Source organism: Danio rerio, chromosome 13 (assembly GCF_049306965.1).
Source record: "Danio rerio strain Tuebingen ecotype United States chromosome 13, GRCz12tu, whole genome shotgun sequence".
In the NCBI taxonomy this organism is placed as follows: Eukaryota; Metazoa; Chordata; class Actinopteri; order Cypriniformes; family Danionidae; genus Danio; species Danio rerio.
Genome location: NC_133188.1, coordinates 54,433,267 through 54,455,000, shown reverse-complemented (window position 1 = coordinate 54,455,000; position 21,734 = coordinate 54,433,267). Strand labels below are relative to the sequence as shown.

General features: G+C 40.6%; 1 protein-coding gene across 8 annotated transcripts in view; it reads right to left on the bottom strand.

The window, feature by feature from the left end:
* dntt (deoxynucleotidyltransferase, terminal) overlaps positions 1-21,734 on the bottom strand; it is a 621,669-nt gene that overhangs the window by 493,020 nt on the left and 106,915 nt on the right. For all 8 annotated transcript variants that reach the window (XR_012388546.1, XM_073919556.1, XM_073919554.1 and 5 more), the window contains 2 exon segments: positions 15,287-15,461; positions 5,844-5,960 (listed from right to left, as the gene is read on the bottom strand). Coding sequence is in view for 7 of the 8 variants with exons in the window: in XM_073919551.1 (XP_073775652.1) it covers positions 5,844-5,960; positions 15,287-15,461 (292 nt within the window). In the remaining variant the exon portion in view is untranslated.

The following is a 21,734-nucleotide window of genomic DNA, read 5'->3' as shown; positions in this document are numbered from 1 at the left end:
CAAACAAACGGAGTGTTCCTTTAAATCTACAACGATTAAAAGTCACACATGTGCTATTTGTAACCTAAACCAAACAGTTTCCATCTCTCACTAACACCCTAATCTCATCTCATCCTGCGGCTCTTCAGCTCAATCTTCATTCTCGATAATGTGTTCACATCGCAGGTGCTTTTCTCTCCCGGCAATAGACAATCAAGTCTCGGTTTTCCATTAAAACATCATATTAGCCAGCGAAACACGGAAGAGATTTTAATTTGAGCTCTCGGATGCGGTTCACCTCACCTTGTCAGTCTTGGATGTTTTTTGGCTTTCATCATAATTGATTTATTAATGTTGCCGATCGTGAAATGTGAGTCTGCACAAAATGTCAAATCTGAGAGAAAGCATATTCTGCCGCTGTTTTTCTCTTGATTAATGTTCAAAGAATCACAACACATCAGCTGTAATAATCAGCAGCGCGGCGAGCGACACCTCATGCATCCAAACGCTCTTAAACCTGCAGTGTTTGTGAGTCTAAATCTGGCACCAAACACACACACCGAAACAGAAAACTTCAGCCGTTCTGGCAGCATCTCAAGAGTTTCCTCTGAGAAGCTGAAGGTGAATCTGTGGGGTTTATGTTCAAGGATCAGCTAAATATTTAAAGCAGAACAAGACTGAAGTTTTGCTTGACAACTGATAACGTGCCTCCAACATTCCCAACACAAATCGCGAGTCAAAACAAAGGCGATGAGCTTCTGATTACTCCCGAGTTTTCACATCCTGCTAGAAAACCATGTCTGTTATGCATTCCTTGACCTGACTATATCTTAAGATTTCACAAGCTACATGAAGTTTAGAAGAAATAACACTGAACGCACAAACTGTGCAAGAATGTATCACAGTAGATTAGATCTTTCTCTTTATTTCACAAAATTTAAAGCTAAATCTAGGGGCGACACAGTGGCTAGCGCTGGTGCCTACCCGAATCACAAGAAGGTCACTGAATCGAGTTTGCATGTTCTCCCAGTGTTGGCGTGGGTTTCCTCCAGGTGCTCTGTTTTCCTCCACAGTCCAAACACATTGCAGTTAGAAGGGCAACTGCTGCGTAAAACATATGCTAAAATAGTTGGTGGTTCATTCCGCTGTGGCAATGATGAATAAAGGGACTAAGCTGAAGGAAAATGCATTCAATTAAATTATTTCCCTGCTGAAAAAAACAGCATATGCTGGTAAGGTATATTTTGATGGTGGAATGCTGGTCTTGCTGGTCTAAATGCTGGTTTTGCTGGTCTCAATGCTGGTTTTGCTGGTCCTAATGCTAGTTTTGCTGGTCTCAATGCGGGTCTTGCTTGTTTCAATGCTGGTCTGGCTGGTGTTAAAGCTGTTCTTGCTGGTCTTGCTGGTCTCAATGCTGGTCTTACTGGTTTCAGTGCAGGTCTCAATGCTGGTTTTGCTGGTCTCAATGCTGGTCTTGCTGGTCTCAATGCTGGTCTTACTGGTTTCAGTGCAGGTCTCAGTGCTGGTTTTGCTGGTCTCAGTGCTGCTCCTGACCAGCATTGAGACCAGCAAGACTAACATTGAGACCAGCAAGACCAGCTCTGAGACCAGCAGGACAAGCATTGAGACCAGCAAGACCAACATTGAGACCAGCAAAACCAGCATTGAGACCAGCAGGACCAGCATTTAGACCAGCAAAACCAGCATAGAGACCAGCATAACCTGCATTTAAAGCAGCAAAACCAGCATTGAGACCAGCAAGATCAACATTGAGACCAGCAAGACCAGCACTGAGACCAGCAGGACCAGCATTGAGACCAGCAAGGCCAACATTGAGACCAGCAAAACCAGAATTGAGACCAGCAGGACCAGCTTTGAGACCAGCAAAACCAGCATTGAGACCAGTAAAACCTGCATTGAAAGCAGCAAAACCAGCATTGAAACCAGCAAAACCAGCATTGAGACCAGCAAAACCAGCATTGAGACCAGCAAAACCAGCATTGAGACCAGCAAAACCAGCATTGAAAGCAGCAAAACCAGCACTGAAAGCAGCAAAACCAGCATTGAGACCAGCAAAACCAGCATTGAAAGCAGCAAAACCAGCATTGAGACCAGCAAAACCAGCATTGAGACCAGCAAAACCAGCATTGGGACCAGCAAAACCAGCATTGAAACCAGCAAAACCAGCATTGGGAAAAGCAAGAACAGCATACCAGCATCAGAACATACCTTACCAGCATATGCTGTTTTTATGTAGAGCTTTGACAATGTAGATTGTGTCAAAGTGGCTTAACATGAATAAAGATAGCAAAAGCAAAACATTATTTGAAATTGTGGAATAATCCAACGTATCTAGTTCTAGTTGAAAAACTGTTTACAACCACCCCTAACACCCCTAAAACATCTAGCTTGCACAGGTAACCATGTAGAACAGTAACACCTTAGCAACAATATCCTAGAAAACAGCTAACAAATTAGCATTAGCAATAATCACAACAACCAACAAAAATACCTTAGCCTCTTAGCAACACCTCAGTGATCAACTAAACTACAAACCACTCAGCAACAACCTATCCCCAACAACTTACTATACCCCTAACCTGACTACAACAACCACACAACCCCCATTAACAACTTTATGGCAACCCTCAGCAACACCCAAGTAATTGACTGCATCTCCAGAGCACTCAGCAACACCTTAGAAACACTTAAAATGCACTGGATAAAGCAATGAACAACCTAAAAGTTGCTTAGAATTAGCAATAATCATAGCAAGCAACAAGAATACCTTAGAAACCTAACACCTTAGTGATCAACTAAACTACAGATTACCAAGCAACAACCTTTCCCCACCTTGATTACAACAACCACACATCACCGCCACATTACCCAGCAACATCCTACAAATCATCCATAACACCTTCACTGCAACTACTCCATAAAGCATCTAGCTATGCCCAATTGATCATGTAGAACAACATGCAACACCTTAGCAATAATATCCTAGAAAACAAAATAGCAAATTAGCATTAGCAATAATCCCAGCAACCAACAAAAATACTTCATATACACGCCTGCCAGCTAAGAACAGGAAACTGAGGCTACAATTCACACAGGCTCACCAAAACTGGACAATAGAAGATTGGAGAAACGTTGCCTGCTCTGATGAGTCTCCATTTCTGCTCACACATTCGGATGCTCGGCTCACAATTTGGCATCAACACCATGAAAGCATGGATCCATCCTGCCTTATATCAGCGGTTCAGGCTGGTGGTGGTGGTGTAATGGTGTGGGGGAGATTTTCTTGGCACACTTTGGGCTCATTAGTACCAACTGAGCATCGACTCAACGCCACAGCCTACCTGAGTATTGCTGCTGACCATGTCCATCCCTTTATGAGCACAGTGTCTCCATCTTCTGATGGCTACTTCCAGCAGGATAACACACCATGTCATAAAGCGTGAATCATCTCAGACTGGTTTCTTGAGCATGACAATGAGTTCACTGTACTCAAATGGCCTCCACAGTCACCAGATCTCAATCCAATAGAGCAGCTTTGGGATGTGGTGGAACGGGAGATTGGCATCATGGATGTGCAGCCGACAAATCTGCAGCAACTGTGTGATGCTATCATGACAATATGGAGCAAAATCTCTGAAGAATATTTCCAGTAGCTTGTTGAATCCATGCCATGAAGGATTAACGCAGTTCTGAAGGCAAAAGATGGTCCAACCCGGTACTAGTAAGGTGTACCTAATAAAGTGGCCGGTGAGTATATATATATATATATATATATTCTAGAAAAAGGTAAACTACATCTGAAAGAATGTAATTTTAAATTAGAAATGTGCTTCTGTTATCTGTTAGGTTAAAATAAACAACAATAAATAATAATAATAATAATAATAATAATAATAATAATAATAATAATAATAATAATAACAATAATAGTATTAATAATAATAACACCACCACCAACAACAACAACAAGAACAACAAAAACAATAATAATAATAATAGTATTAATAATAATAACACCACCACCACCAACAACAAGAACAACAAGAACAACAACAATAATAATAATAATAATAATAATAAAATTAAAAATAACAACAACAATAAGAATAAAAATAACAATAATTATAATAATAAAAAATAATAATAAGTTTTAATAATAATAATAATAATAAATGTACAAATTAATAAATGAATAAATAAATAACAAAAATAATAAAATAAATAATAAAATTTTAAATTAAAAGCTGAGAGTTTTTATTATTATTATTTACATTTATATACCATGATGCAATACTGTTTGAATTGATGAATTAACAAAACAAAAAAAGTGGTGCCCTTTATTTTTTATATTTTTTATATTTATATTTTATTTATATTTTTGCCAGAACATGATCGTTTTCTTTTTAAGAAGTGAAGGATGCAAAGAGGCAAACAATGTAAGTGGCATGTCTGATGACAGATACTGCATACGGTCCTATTAAAAAAGTGTAAAGGGAAAAGTGTTTTCTCCTGCAGGTGCAAACACGGTATATGCATAATAACATCGTCTCACTCGCAGCAATCCTCCACGCCACCATTAATTCTGGTGGCTGCTAAAAGACTTTAATAGAAAAAAACAAGGTATATAAAGCATACGATTCAATGTCACTCAGGCCAAACATATAGCTAGATCCAGTGCCTAAAATATTAGACTGTGATGAGATGACTATAAGGCAGCATGGTGGCTCAGTGGTTAGCACAGCAAAAAGGTTGCTGGTTCGAGCCTCGGCTGGGTCAGTTGTCATTTCTGTGTGGTGTTTGCATGTTCTCCCCGTGTTGGCGTGGGTTTCCTCTGGGTGCTCCGGTTTCCCCCACAGTCCTCGGCTCAGAATTTGGCATCAACAACATGAAAGCATGGATCATCCTGCCTTGTATCAGCGGTTCAGGCTGGTGGTGTTGATGTAATGGTGTGGGGGAGATTTTCTTTGGGTCCATCAGTACCAATTGAGCATCGACTCAACGCCACAGCCTACCTGAGTATTGCTGCTGACCATGTCCATCCCTTTATGAGCACAGTGTCTCCATCTTCTGATGGCTACTTCCAGCAGCATAACGCACCATGTCATAAAGCAAAGGCAAATGGGTACTAGTAAGGTGTACCTATTAAAGTGGCCAGTAAGGGTAGTTTATGCACATTTTTTTCTTATCAAAGTTAATCCAACACTAATGTGCATATAATGTTGTATGCATATATTTTTTAATTGTATGCGCATATTTGTGTGCAATATTCCAAAAATATGTCAATAAATAGGTGGAGGGAAGCAGCTATTACAATCTAGCAACATCCTGGCACTCACAATACCCAATAAACTATTTAGCAACATCCTGGAAAACACTCAGAACACCCCGGCAACTGCTTACAGACGAACACAATTGACATTTTCTGCATAATTAATGTCTTATTATCCCTCACAGGAGTCAAAATCTCTAATAATGGAAAGTATCCTCTAATGCTGACATGAAAAGCTCTTGAAGTCTGTCATGCAAAACGGTTTAGACAGCAAGAGTGCACAGCTGAAGAAGCTAATGTCTGTGTTAATGGGGACTGATCCGACTGAAGCGATCCATCTGTGTGTGTGTGTGTGTGTGTGTGTGTGTGTGTGTGTGTGTGTGTGTGGTTCGGCCCCCTTCTGTTCCGTTCACACTGTGCTGCAAGTGGGCCAGAGATGAAAATAACTCAGGAGCGGCATGACGCCGGTTTAAAATAATATTCTCAGCGGCCTGTTTAAATCAAAGCCGTCACGATCTGCGGTGTTACAGACTCGCCGTTTGCTGAGCGGTGCATTTGCTTTGTTTGTACTCACTGTAAAGATCTTATTGTGGTTCTCCAACGTTGTGCGTCTCTGGCAAGCATACGGAGACACAGCAGACTCTGGCGTGGCTGACAGATGCACACACGACCTCTGATCCACAGCGGGATTCTGCTCAGAAACACAGAGAGACATTCAGAATATCAACCAGAAGATGCTCAGCGGAGATTAGATCAATGTAAACCTCTTACAATCCGAGAAAACTAGTTAAAAATGTTCAGGTATAACATGTAGAGTCACTCTCTTTTTATTTACTGTATATAAAATAATCCTTATTCATTTGTAAAACAAACTTAGCAGTATTAATACATCAACTAACGTTTATATGACATACAGTTGAAGTCAGAGTTATTAGCCCCCTTTGATTTTTGTTCTTTTTTTTTTAATATTTCCCAAATTATGTTTAACAGAGCAAGGACATTTTCACAGTATGTCTGATAATGTTTTTTCGTCTGGAGAAAGTCTTATTTGTTTTATTTCGGCTAGAATGAAAGCAGTTTAAAAAATTTTATAACTATTTTAAGGTCAAAATTTTTAGCTCCTTGAAGCAATATATTTTTCTGATAGTCTACAGAACAAACCATCATTATGCAATAACTTGCCTTATTACCCTAATGCCGAGATCAGACTGCATGATTTTCAAAGTAGTCGTGTCTCAGATGTTTTCTCACTGCTTGACTATCTGGGCTAGCGTTTCGTCGCTGCTTTGTTTACACTGCAAGATGGATTGGCGACAGGGACTTTCACATTGCATGACTTTACTATAGGAAGAATCGCCGACAACTTCGTCCAAACTACGTCTCACAGCCAAAAACACGTCGTATATCTTTTGTTATTAACTAGATAATGAGAAAGAAGCCTTTAATGGGGTAGAACATGAACATGTTTGCTCACCTGGGTTTAAAGGGGATTAGCCATTTCTCCTCAACGTTGATCATAAACTAATTTCTTTCTGTATGAAACGTCAAACAGACACGGGTGCTCCTGAGTCCTGTCAAACCTCCACTAGTTTTTCCTCCATTTCGTGGGTCCAAAAAAAACGAAAAAGAGCGCTTTTAACTTTTCCCCCAGCCTCCCGCTGGCCTGCAGCAGGTATACACACACACACACACACACACGCACACACAAGTGAATGCTGCTCTCTCATTGGCTGTAGGCGATCGCTGATGTTATTTTCAGTCAAAACTCAATTCACACGGCATGATTTGAATCACTTCAGCTCCAGATATTCAGCACGCCAAATATCTCACAGGCATCTGCGACTCATCGGCGATTCTCTCAGATCGCGTCTTTGATCGTTCATACTGTGTGATTGTCACTCACGTGCACGAGCAGCGATTTGCCTGTGATTTCAGACATTTGTCGGCGATTTCTCAAAACCTGTTGGCGAGCCAAAATCAGGGCTAAAATCACGTAGTCTGAACTAGGCATAACCTGCCTAGTTACCCTAATTAACCCAGTTAAGCCTTTAAATGTCACAAATAAAGGTGGCAAAGAGAAAATAAATCAGTTATTAGAGATGAGTTATTAAAACTATTGTTTAGAAATGTGTTGAAAAAAAAAATCTCTCTGTTAAACAGAAATTGGGGGGAAAAATAAACAGGGGGGCGAATAATTCTGACTTCAACTGTTGGTCTATCAGCAGCTGCAACATCGCTTGTATATTGTTTACCATTTTTTCTTTGCCTCCGTTTTTTATTTGGTTTATTCGATGCCTTCATTATATCTGGCAAAGAGAAATTTACCTTCATTTTAATGTTTAGTAGGAGTTTTTAAAAAAAAAAAGCCAACAGTAAATGATGTATAAAAATAATATATAACATTTACAGCTCTATTTGTTATTTAAGATTCGGTTTATAGAACATAAATATTTTATAACAGCAAATTCAGTAGATTAACCCAATAACATGCTGAAACTCAAAATGCAGAGACGTCCTGTAAATCAAGTTCAAACCTTACAGGAGATCAGTGTAGAGATCAGCTAACATTAGTTTTGTCTTCCTAATTATTATTTTAGACCCATAAAGTGATTTACTGCTAGATAGAGATAGGCTGTATTTTCCCCGTCATGACGTGTATCAGCAAACTAATAATAAAGCCTGATAAAGGCATAACCTTACAGAATAAACAGTGATCCACCAGATCATGTATTTCAAAAAGTTTAGTTTACTGCTGAATCCATTTTATCATGGTAAAATAACACAGAAATCAAACATTGGCACTTGACACTCAAACATCTCCTGAAGCTCCGATGTCTGCTTTGAGAAGCTGTCAATCACAACTGTCAATCACGATGACACGCCCAGCATTAAATAACTGCTAAAAACACACTGTTTACAAAAATGAAGATCTGCACCAGCTGATAACCAGTGCCTTAACTGACCAGAACCATCTTTCAGGACATTTTATTGAAAGTGTGATTAATGGTTTTATTTGGGCTCAAGTCTCATTCATTAAAGGGCCATGACACCCCCCACTTTCGGTTAAAGTCTACTACAGAACTTTTTCAAAAGATGCATGATTAATGGGCGTGGAGCTCCGCGAGCATCGGGCAGGAGTGGGCGTGGCCAGCAGGGGAGAAAGGGGAGAGAACAACTGTTGTTGACAGTTTGCTCACAAAATGAGACACAAACCGTGAGGAGACGCATAAACTGTAATTTAGTGCCCTGCTACATTTGTTATTCGTAATTTCATATACACATAACCACAATTTATATCATTATAAAGATAAGTGTGTTCATGTAAACACTATAAATGAGGATTCTCCCTCGATCCACGGGTCTAAATTATAGATCTGAATGCAGACTCAGTGCAGCAGGTCTCTTGCCCTGTCATTTTAACCATTACCCCTGCTGGTAATATAGAGGATTTAGGAAAACACAACAGCACGGCGATGTCTGAATATGAACGAACTCCTGATAAAAGTCAGCGTCCGCCATTCTCCAATTCTCGTACTGCTCTCCCGACAAAAATGCTTGCAGCACACACACAGCTTTGCTGTATGATCGGCCCTGACAGGATCGCGGGGAAAAAAACATGCAACAAACCCCGTGGATCATGGAAACCAACACATTCGAGCCTTTATGAACAGCTACTGCGTGCCGTGGGTCCGTGTTTTACAGCTTGCTTGAAACTGGCTGGTCTGTCTTCCTTGCCTTCGGAATGCACATGCTCTCATGAATAATTAAGCAGCCGGCTCTTCTTATAGAATAAGAAAACTCTGCTATGAATATTAATGAGAAACCGACGCGTCATCATTGCACTTGCAGTACTACGCTTCGTCGCCGATTTTGATCCGTCCCAAAAATAATTTTAAACCCGGAAGCTGAAATTAGCTGACAAAAGCTCAAAATTATCCAGTTTTCCCCTCAATTAAAGCTGACAGGTGCTAACATTGTCTTTACTGATGCTCAACACACACACATCTGTTAATATATTAAAAAAAAAAGTTCTCCAGGGTGTCCTGAACCTTTAACACGGAGGCGGCGGACTTTATGACTTGTACTGCAGCCAACCCCTAGGGGGCGATCTAACAACCGGAAGCATCACGCAAAAGCAGGTGTGCGACACACTTGTGCGGAACCCAGAAAACCCTAGCAACTGCATGTCAACACCCTGGCAACCATGCATGGAACAGCAATTATCTCTTTATGATCATGCAGAACAACTTACAAACTCCCCAGAAAACCCTAGCAATAGCATGCTAACACCCTGGCAACCACTCATAACACCTTAAATCATCTCTAAAAACCATCCCGGGCATCCTATCAACTGCCCATCACTGCAGATTACCTAAAAAAGATGTGAGAGTGTCGTTTATCTCATCGCACGAGAGTCACAGGATTGGTAAGATAACAGCGACACATCAGAATCAATTACAGCTTCACGATTTACAATTACGGCCACAAAGGACGCAGCAGGTCCAGTTTATGTCTTCTAAATTGCCGTTTCATTTAGACACTGAAATATTCAGAACCCCCTGCCCGGTGCACAGGGCTTTCAAAAGGATTACAGCTGTAATGTCAGCGCTCCTGGGAATAATTGCTATCCGCGACGGAAAGTCTGTACTCATGAAAATTACCTGCGCAATCATCTCGGCACATTGTGATAATGGCCGATTCAGAGATGCAGGGAAAGTGAATGCTAACACGCTGTTCTGACCGCCAGCTATTTTCGAGGCGTCACGTATCCGAATAAAAAAAAAAAAAGAGGCCTGATATCTTCTCTACCCCCTCCAGGAAAAGCATCAAGCGCTCAGAAGTGAGAAAAATCACTGCCATTTATTCGCAGTCGGGGCGTCACCTTCTTCACAGGCATAAAGAGGCTGGATATAATGCCTGTATTATGTCTATCTCAGGGCAAATCAGAAACTAATCTAGACTCTTTTCCCTATTAAGTTGTGATAGTTAAAGGCACTTTCAAATTTAATTTGCCATCCTGACACCAGCGGGTCTCTGACTCCAGACGCCTTTTCACTGCCACTCAGGCAAAAACAACAATGATTTCCAACACATGAAGAAACTATTAGTATTATTAGGAATATTAGGTGTTATTACATTTATTTATATATATATATATATATATATATATATACAAACACACAGATATAAACACACATACATATTTACAGGCCACTTTATTAGGTACACCTATCCAACTACTCGTAATCAGCCAATTACATGCCAGAGGTCAGAGGAGAATGGCCAGACTGGTTCCAGCTGATAGAAAGGCAACAGTAACTCAAATAAGCACTCGCTACAACCGAGCTCTGCAGAAGAGCATCTCTGAACACACAACACGTCCAACCTTGAGGCGGATGGGCTACAGCAGCAGAAGAGCACACCGGGTGCCGCTCCTGTCAGCTAAGAACAGGAAACTGAGGCTACAATTCACACAGACTCACCAACACTGGACAATAGAAGATTGGAGAAACGTTGCTGCTCTGATGAGTCTCCATTTCTGCTGACACATTCGGATGCTCGACTCACAATTTGGCCTCAACAACATGAAAGCATGGATCATCCTGCCTTATATCAGCGGTTCAGGCTGGTGGTGGTGGTGGTGTAATGGTGTGGGGGAGATTCTCTTGCCACACTCTTGGTCCATTAGTACAAATTGAGCATCGTGTCAACGCCACAGCCTACCTGAGTATTGCTGCTGACCATGTCCATCCCTTTATGAGCACAGTGTCTCCATCTTCTGATGGCTACTTCCAGCAGGATAACACACCATGTCATAAAGCTCAATCATCTCAGACTGTTTTCTTGAACATGACAATGAGTTCACTGTACTCAAATGGCCTCCACAGTCACCAGAGCTCAATCCAATAGAGCAGCTTTGGGATGTGGTGGAACGGGAGATTGGCATCATGAATGTGCAGCTGACAAATCTGCAGCAACTGTGTGATGCTATCCTGACAATATGGAGCAAAATCTCTGAGGAATATTTTCAGTAGCTTGTTTAATCTATGCCATGAAGGATTAATGCAGTTCTGAAGGCAAAAGCGGTTCCAACCCGGAAATAGTAAGGTGTATTAAATCAAGTGGCCTGTGAGTCTATATATATATATATATATATACTGGAAAAAAAATAAACTACATCTAAAAAAAATAAAAAACTTTAAATTAGACATATGCTTCTGTTATCTGTTAGGTTAAAATAAACAACAATAAAGTATAATAATGATAATGATAATAATAAAAATACTACTACCACTACTACTACTACTAATAATAATAATAATAATAACAATAATAATAATAAAACATAGTTAGTTGTTATTTGTATTATTATTATTTAAATGTATATTATTTTTATTATTATTATTGAAGTCTAATATATAAACATATTAATTCCTTCATTCACATATGCGGCTAAGTCCGTTATTCATCAGGGGTCACCAGAGTGGAATGAATCGCCAACTATTCCAGCATATGTTTTATGCAGCGGATGCCCTTCCAGCTGCAACCCAGTACTGGGAAACACATACACTACGGCCAATTTAGTTGTTCAGTTCCCCTATAGCACATGTGTTTGGACTGTGGGGGAAACCGGAGCACCCGGAGGAAAGCCACGCCAACACAGGGAGAACATGCAAACTCCACACAGAAACTCCAACTGACCCAGTCGGGGCTTGAGCCTGCAACCTTCTTGTGGTGAAGCCACAGTGCTAACCACTGAGCCACCGTGCCACCAATGTAATTATTAATACTATATTTTATAAAAGAATTGAAATCACATTCATTCTGCCGACAGGGGGCGCACACACACGCACACACGCACGCACGCACACGCGCACACACACACACACACACACACACACACACACACACACACACACACATCTGGAGGTCACAGACGGTGAAAGATGCCGTGTGTGTGTGTATGGACGGACTCTCCTGAACAGGTGAAAGAGTGAAGCGAGCGCAGGTGAAGAGCGTCTGCTGGGGGTTAATGAGCAGCTCCACCGGTTAATGAGATCACACACACACACACACACACACACACAGAGAGAGAGAGAACAGGTGAACCGAGCCGCTCCGGTTAATGAGATCACAGCCTGAACAGCAGCCCGTTCACCAGCACATCCCTCAGGACGACACCTCCAGGACAGAGGATCAACACACACACACACACACACACACTTAGAGAAAGAGAATAAAGACACACACACAAAGAGACAGACACACAAAATGAAGACACACTCACACAATAACAAAGAGACTAACACAGAGAATGAAAACACACAAACACAGAAAGACATATGCATACACACATACAGAACACACACACACACACACACAAACACAGAATGAAAAGACACACACAGAGAGACAGCGAATCGAGACATACAGAATACAGATTGAAGACACACACTCATGCACAAAATATTGTCACACACACACACGCACACAGAATGAAGACTCACATCCACATACACACATGCATACATGATGCCCACATACACATTTACAGTATACACATACAAACACACACACACACACAGAATAAAGATGCACAAACAAACACAAACTGGTGCACGCACACACACACACACACACACACACACACACACACACACACACACACACAGAGCTCCTTCGGCTTAGTCCCTTATTTATCAGGGGTTGCCACAGTGGAATGAACTACCAACTATTCCAGCATATGTTTTACACAGCGGATTCCCTTCCAGCTGCAACCCAGAACAGGGAAACACTCATTCACACACACACACTCATACAATACGGCCAATTAGTTCATCAATTCCCCGATAGCGCATGTGTTTGGACTGTGGGAGAAACCGGAGCACCCGGAGAAAACCCACACCAACACAGGGAGAACATGCAAACTCCACACAGAAACGCCAACTGAGCCAGCCGGGACTTGAACCAGCGACCTTCTTGCTGTGAGGCCACAGTGCTAACCACTGAGCCACCGAGCTCTCAGGAGAAGAGTCAATGGCATTAATTGTAAAACAGATGCATGGAGATTCAGCATCCGGTCTGGAGCAGAGCATGACAGCAGTCTGAATGCCTCTCTTTAATGTGGCAGATCAGTTTCTGTCCTCCGCATCATTACCTGCCTCCTCTATTCCTATATTCGCTCTTCATTTGAGCCGCTCAATGCAAAATGCCTCAATCAACAGCGGCTAAAAGTAAACAAGACATTTTCTGCTCTGCGAGACAAACTCTCACAGTCATAAGTGCTGCGAGACGCGGCCGGAGATGGACAACTTCTGCTCCCAGCCAGCAGGAGAAGAAAGATTAATGGAGCTCCTCAAACAGGCAGCATATTTCTTTATTTGGGACACATATGCTGTGGAAGAGCCTGCGGCGGCGACAATCAGTCTTTAAGGGATAGTTCACCCAAAAACTCTTCTGTGATTAATTACTCACCCTTGTGAAGTTTAAAACCTGTAGGACTGGGAGTCGAATGCAAAAAGAATCAATTCTGAAGCATTGAGGATCAAGAATCGATTCCAAAAATGAATCAATTGTGAGGCATTGAGAATCAAGAGTCAATTAAAAAAACAAAGAATCAATTCTGGGGCATTGAAAATCAAGAGTCGATTTAAAAAAAAGAATCAGTTCTGAGGCATTGAGAATCAAGAGTCAATTCCAAAAAGAATCAATTCTGAAGCATTGAGAATCAAGAGTCGATTCCATAAAAATCAATTCGACTCTTGATTTTCAATAGCTATGATTCCAAACAGAATCAATTCTTAGGCATTGAGAATCAAGAGTCGATTGCAAATAGAATCAATTCTGAGGCATTGAAAATCAATCATTGATTCAAAAAATAATCCATTTTAAGGCATTGAGAATCAAGAGTTGATTCCAAAAAAGAATCAATTCTGAGGCATTGAGAATTAAGAGTCGATTCCAAAAAGGAATCAATTCGGAGGCATTGAGAATCAAGAGTCGATTCCAAAAAAGAATCAATTCTGAGGCATTGAGAATCAAGAGTCGATTCCAAAAAGAAACAATTCTGAGGCTCCAAAAAGAATCAGTTCAAAGCTAATGAGAATCAAAAGTCAATTCCAAAAAGAATTGATTCTGAGACATTGAAAATCAAGAGTCATTTTCAAAAAGAATCCATTCTGAGACATTGAGGATCAACAGCTGATTAAAAAAATGAATCAATTCCTTGATTCCAAGAAACTAACTGCATAATTACGAATTTTAGTTTAATAATGCTCATAAGTGACTTGCTAATAATGATTTGTTATGTTTCTGTGAACAGATTTGGATGGCTCACTTTACTGAAATGGTTCAATTAACCATATCTGTGATTCACAATACCATTGCGTGATTTTAACAGCTGGTTTTAGTATGTCATACTCCAATATCTAAACAATAGACAATATAAATGTGTGACAATCAGTCTTCAAGGAATAGTTCACCCCAAAAACTACATTCAAAATCTGTAGGACTGGGAGTCGATTACAAAAAGAATCAATTCCTTGATTTCTAGGTGCTGAGAACTGAGAGTCAATTCCAAAAGAATCAGAATTCAGAATCAATTTCATAATGAGAATCTCCATTTTAAAATAAGTAATCAATAAGTTGATTATTTTGCTAAAATTGATTACGAAATGTGCATTACATACTGTATACTATCCAAACAGTAGACAATATAAATGTGCATTGCAGATTTTTACCTTCCAGAGTCGATTCCAAAAAGAATCAGTTCAAGGCATTAAGAATCAAGAGTCAATTCCACAAAATAACCATTTCCTTGATTCCAAGGTGCTGAGAATCAAGAGTCAATTGCACTAACTTTTAAGGAAATGTGTTCATACTCATGACCAAAGTGGTTTATAAAGTATACATTTTAGGTTGATAATACACATTTCATAGGCCAAAATAGAAATTGAGCATTGATTAATTGCACAGCCCTACATAAATAACATCCTGAACTGTGTCCATTGCACTGACCTGTATGCAGTGTGTGTCCTCCACAGGCAGGGGGCGTCCTGCGCTCATGCTCTCTGTAAACCAGCTGATGTTCAGCACGTGTTTGCTGTGAGTTTCCTGAAAGCCCTGATCCTCCAGCCAGAGCCAGAGATCCTGCGCAGACAGACCTTCAGACACCACATGGGTCACAGCACCACTGTCAAAACAAACACACACATACACCATTAGTCTAAAGCACAAATATGAGCAATATCACACGAGTAGCAGTGCAATATGACTGTATATTGGCACTAGTGGGAGGAATATCACCATATGGCACTGCTACTCATGTGATATTGTGTTTATACAACGGTTTGACGACATTATTGTGTATGTAAAGAAGACAATCAAACACAGAGAGTCTAAAAACCCTTTTGCATGAGGAACTACTTTCTTCCGCCATTCGTTCACATCTGCAGCTGACGTCAGAACAGCAGAAGCCGCTGCTCATTCACTAACGTCTCTGTAGAGCTAATGTTTGAATGATTCTCTAGCATAATGTCTAAAGTGATGACAAAACAGCTGATTTTGCTCACATTTTAAGATTATAAGGCTGAACAGCATGAAATGCCATCAGTCTACAGAGATTTACCAGTATTTAAATCGGGAGATCACAATAATTATTTCTGAAAAAGCCAAAGCAAAGCCAACACTCGCTGATTACTGCGGTATAAATACAGCACTACAACATACACAAGACAGAGATGGACTTAGAGTGTCACTTTCCTGATGGTTTGATCCACAGAAAATATGCATTTAATTAATGCTCCGCTGTCATTGTTAATAATCACAAATCTCTGTTAATATTTTAACAGAAGTCATTATTTAAACACTATGGGCTCTATCATACACCCGGCGCAGTGTGGCGCAAGGCGCGGCGCAATAGTCTTTTGGTAGTTTCAGCTTGGCGCAAGGGTCGTTTTGAGGCGTTGCGCTACACTGTTTAAATAGCAAATGCATTAGCGCTCATTTGTGCACCCATAGGCGTTCTGGTCTAAAAAGGGAGGCGTTCTGAGGCGGACCGCTGGCGCGTTGCTATTTTGAGAAACTATAATAGATTTTTCATTAGACCAAAACAAAGCCGGTCTAAACTCCAGCGCAGAGTTGCGCCTCGCTTACACACTGCTTAATACACACAAGAGAGCAATAGGCAAATATCTTTACATATGAAAACATTTAAATATTAAGGATATATATAGGATATAATAAGAATAGATATAGGATATAAATATAAAGGATTAAAATATTACAAAACATATTATTTTCTAGCCTACATAAATATGAAAAATCACTGCTTTCATGTCTTCTTCATCTCGGGAGGCTTTTTCAGTTCATTCATAACAATTTGCTTTTGTATAATGTTATTATTATTAGCAGTATTATTTATTATATCCATATTTATATTTGTTTTATTAAAAACAAGCTTAGATTTGTCCACCTGTCAGGTTTTAGAGCATATGGGGCACAGCATGTGTTTTAGGATATAACTCAGGTTTTTGAGCACACGTCATTATTATTGTTCATTTATTAGTTTGCTGGAAATTAGAACTGAATTTAGAAATAGTTTTGAAATGAATATTTGCGCTTAACAAATGCAATTAATTATTTATAGACTAATTGATGTCTGTGCTAAAGGTTTTCCTATCCACGAGCGAAAGTGAAAGTGATCATTTATCTCTCATTCTCACGCAGTAGATGCTCTGTTTAACTGTTTTCTGTGAACTGTTTGCTTGTGAAATGCTCATTTTTTCCACTTAGACTTACATTACGTCCTGTAAATAGCGAATACGCTTATGGCGTGACGCAGCTGGCTCTTAAAGGGAATGGGAGATGAGACTCTAATTGGTTTATTCTCAAAACACACCTATAACTCATTAAGAAAATAAACTCAATCCTTTTAGACCATGCGCCACGGCGCAAGGCAGATTTCCCATCCTTAAATTAGCAAAAATGCGTTCTGACACGCCCTGAAAGCATTTGCGCCCTGCGTTTTGCGCTCTGAGCATGGACCGTCAAAATAGAGCCCTATGACTTAAGGAGCCCATATTTTGCATTAAAAAAGGTCATATGTTGGTTTGGGGGGTCTCCAACAACATGTTGATATGCGTGCAAGAAAACACTTTCGTTGTCTTATAATATGCATTTGCATATGACTCCCATATGATTTTCTAGCGATTCATTCGTTCCCAAACGTTTCTTTCTCAAAAACACATACAAACATGCTGTTCAGGTATTTTTGTAGCCCAGCTTGTGCTGTTTACAGTGGTATCACACTTTAGCCATTAATATGTTTTTAAGAACACAAACTTCTCCAGAGCCCCAAAACACCGTCAGACCCCAGAGGGTTAAACAGCGTGCTGCAAAACGTCAAAACGACTCTTGCACCAAGCTGAAACTAGCAAACAACAATCGCATCACGCCTTGCGCCGGGTGTATGATAGGGCCCTGTGACTTCAACTAAAAACTATTTTTAGAATCTATTCGATTTGAATTTCGCACCTGTATATGTCCTGTTGTTCATCCAGGCTTAAATGCCATGAATTAATTTGTAAGTTACTTCTTTAGTTTCATAGATTTAGTAGGACGATTACAGGAACATGCCAGACTAATGAGAGATTTGTTTTTAGAGAATTTTTTTATTAATTTCTAGACGGTCAAAAGTTTACATACTTTGCTTTTAAACTGTATACCTTTGGTCAAATGTTTTGGGTATCCTTCAACAAGCTTCTCACAATAGTTTGCAGGAATTTTGGTTGATTCCTCCTGACAGAATTGGTGTAACTGAGGCAGATTTGTAGGCTGTCTTGCTCGCACAAGCTTTCTCAACTCTGCCCACACATTCTCTATAGGATTGAGATCAGGGCTTTGTGATGGCCACACCAAAACATTCACTCTGTTGTCCTTAAAGCACATTTGAACTAATTTGGTATGTATGCTTAGGGTCATGGTCTGTTTGGAAGACCCATATGTGGCCAAGTTTTAATTTCCTGGCTGATGTCTTGAGATGCTGCTTCAGTATTTCTCCATAATGTTTTTTCTTCATGATGCCATCTATGCTGTGAAGTGGACCAGTCCCTCCTGCAGCAAAACAGCCCCACAACATGATGCTGCCGCCCCCATACTGCACAGTTGGGATGGTGTTCCTAGGCTTGTTAGCTTTCCCCTTTGTCCTCCAAATGTAACACTGCTCATTATGGCCAAACAGTTCAATCTCAGCTCCATCAGAGCACAGGACATGTCTTCAAACATTACTCTTTTTCCCAGTGTCATTCAGCAGATTGTAATCTGGCTTTGTTGTTGATTGTGGCTTGTTGATTTTCCCTTGTTGTCACAGAAGGAAGCAGTGTGTTTGAGCTTTTCCTTCAATACTATTCTACAGTTGTGCCTCACATTAACTCAAATGTTGTCAATTAGCCAATCAGAAACTTCCAAAACCTCGACATCATCATCTGAGCTTTTCCACTGGCAGAATAATCTGATTGTGTGTAAACTTGACTTTCAAGAAGAGTTAGAACAATTTCTCAAAACACATCTCTCTCATTATTCTGCTATTAAGCAGAACAGAAACACATGTGATCATCCTGACTTACCTAAAAGAGGAAAAGTTTAGTCACATTAACATCTGGCTTTTTTAAATGGTTATGTGCCTTTTTATACAGTGTATGTCTACTGGTTTTAGCTGTACATCCTCTACATGTGAATGCTCTCACTGTTTTTGGAGTACACTAGATTACAGATCTCCTGAATACACACAGACTGATACTGACATCCTTTAATAAACTTTTACTTATGACTTAATAAATTGAGGATTTGACCCGATTGTGTGTGTTGTGGCGACAGCATTAGTGCGGCATATGAGCAATGGTTTTCACAGCACTTTGAAGCAGTTTCAGATCTACTTCATGACTGATTGAATCACACACACACACACACACACACACACACTCCTCCACCCACACACACTCTCCTTCTGCATTTTTAATTTCTCCGTCATCAGATTATACAGTGTGAGATTAGATCAGGGGGGTTTAACATGAGTGACGCGCCTGAGAGCAAACACACGTATCAAACTGTGCACACATACACACACACACACACACACACACACACATACAAAACACTACACACAGAACACACCACACAATGACATATACAACTACACACGTATACAAACACTACACACAACATACAACACAATTACATAAAACTGCACACACACACACACACACACGCACTCACACAACATACTACACAATTACATAAAACTACACACACACACACACTCACATATACAACTACACACACATACAAAACACTACACACAGAACACACCACACAATGACATATACAACTACACACGTATACAAACACTACACACAACATACAACACAATTACATAAAACTACACACACACACGCACTCACACAACATACTACACAATTACATAAAACTACACACACACACACACTCACATATACAACTACACACACATACAAAACACTACACACAGAACACACCACACAATGACATATACAACTACACACGTATACAAACACTACACACAACATACAACACAATTACATAAAACTACACACACACACACACACACAGTTGCAGACAAAAGTGAAGAGTGGGGGTTGCAATTGTGGACAAAAGTGTAGAACGGGGGGGTTGGAATCGCGGACGAAAGTGAAGAGTAGGGGGGTGCAGTCTCTGGACAATAATGGATAGAGGCTTGGGTGGGGGATTGGAGTTGCAGACAAAAGTGAACATGGGGGGGGTCGGACTTGCGGACGAAAGTGAAGAGCGAGGTGGGGTGCTGTCGGTGGACAATAATGGATAGAGGGTTGGGTGGGGATTGGAGTCGCAGACGAAAGTGAACATGGGGAGGGAGGGGGAGTTGTGGACGAAAGTGAGGAGGGGGGGTAGGGGTGTGTGGGCCCCCTAAATGCATGGGCCCTAAAAATCGTTCCCCCTTTAAAAATCATCCCCCCTGTAAAAGCCCCCCCTCTCGCCTAGCAGCGCTAAGACAACCTCTGACAACCTATCACAGACAAATTTGAAGAGTGGGGGTAGGGCAGGGGGAGTGGATGTTGAGTGTCACGGGCGAAAGTGAACAAGGGGGTGGCGGGAGATGGATTTTGCAGCCAAGTTAAAGAGCAGGGGGTGGGGCCGTGGGGTTTGGAGTTGCACCTGAAAGTGAAGAGCGGTGGGTGGGAGGGGATGACCCTGATAGGATCTCTAGGGCTCCCCCTAATGTATGGGCCCTTAGAAGCCCCAAACCCTTTGCCTCTTCTTATTGAATGACACGCCTACTTTACTACATCCGATCAGCTTGCAGTACAAAACTCAAGCCACGCCCACTGTGTCCTCAATTAATATTCTGTTTCTCTAGAAACTGCATCACAAAATAAACAAAATAATGGTCAAAGCTTCCGGTTCACGTGGACTTTAATATCTTTAGTCAGTTTAATTGATGTAAATTGACTAGAAAAGTTTTACAGTGCAGGAGATCTGATCTGAACTCTGATATTAAAAACACCAATATTAACGCAACAGAAATGATAAATGTATGCGCTGAGATATGCAAACGCTATGCAAATTCGTCAAGATAGCAAAGTTTGCTATGAGAAGTCAGAGATGTCGAAGGATAAGCTCCCGTGAGATGAAATGATGGGAGCTCTGCTTTCCACAGTCACTCCATATCCCAGTATTGTTTAGCGCGTGACTAAGTCACGTCTATTTTTATTTGTCTAACTCCAGCAGAAGCACAAAGCGGATGTTTATGGAGAACTCTTTATTAAGCCTCTTCAACAATAAACGAGTAACCGGTGAGCAATAACACTTCCCTCTCACATTAAACTCCAAATCAGCCTGTGATTGATTTAAAAGCAAGACACCAAAGGGGAACAGGACAATAATTATTCTCAACTAATAAATGTACTTTAATATCACCACACTCCCTCAGCTGATTAATTACAGTGCATTACGACAATTAGTACGAGTTCTCTGGATTTCTTTTTTAAATATATACAGATGACATATTATTATATACACTCTAAATTATTCACCCTCCTGTGACTTTTTTCGCTTTAAAAAATTTCCCAAATGATGTGTGTGATGTAATGTGTGTTTATATATGGCCATACACCCAAAGCGCTTCACAATCACGAGGGAGGTCTCTCCACTCCACCACCAGTGTGCAGCTCCATTTGAATGATGCGACTGCAGCCACAGGACAACATCGCCAGTGCTTCACCACACACCAGCTATAGGTGGAGTGGAGAGATAGAGCCAATTCAGTGGATGGAGATGATTGGGAGGCCATGATGGAGGTAATTTGGCCAAGACACCTGGGTTACACCCCTACTCTTTACCAGAACTGCCATGGGATTATTAATGAGCACAGAGAGTCAGGACCTCGGTTTAA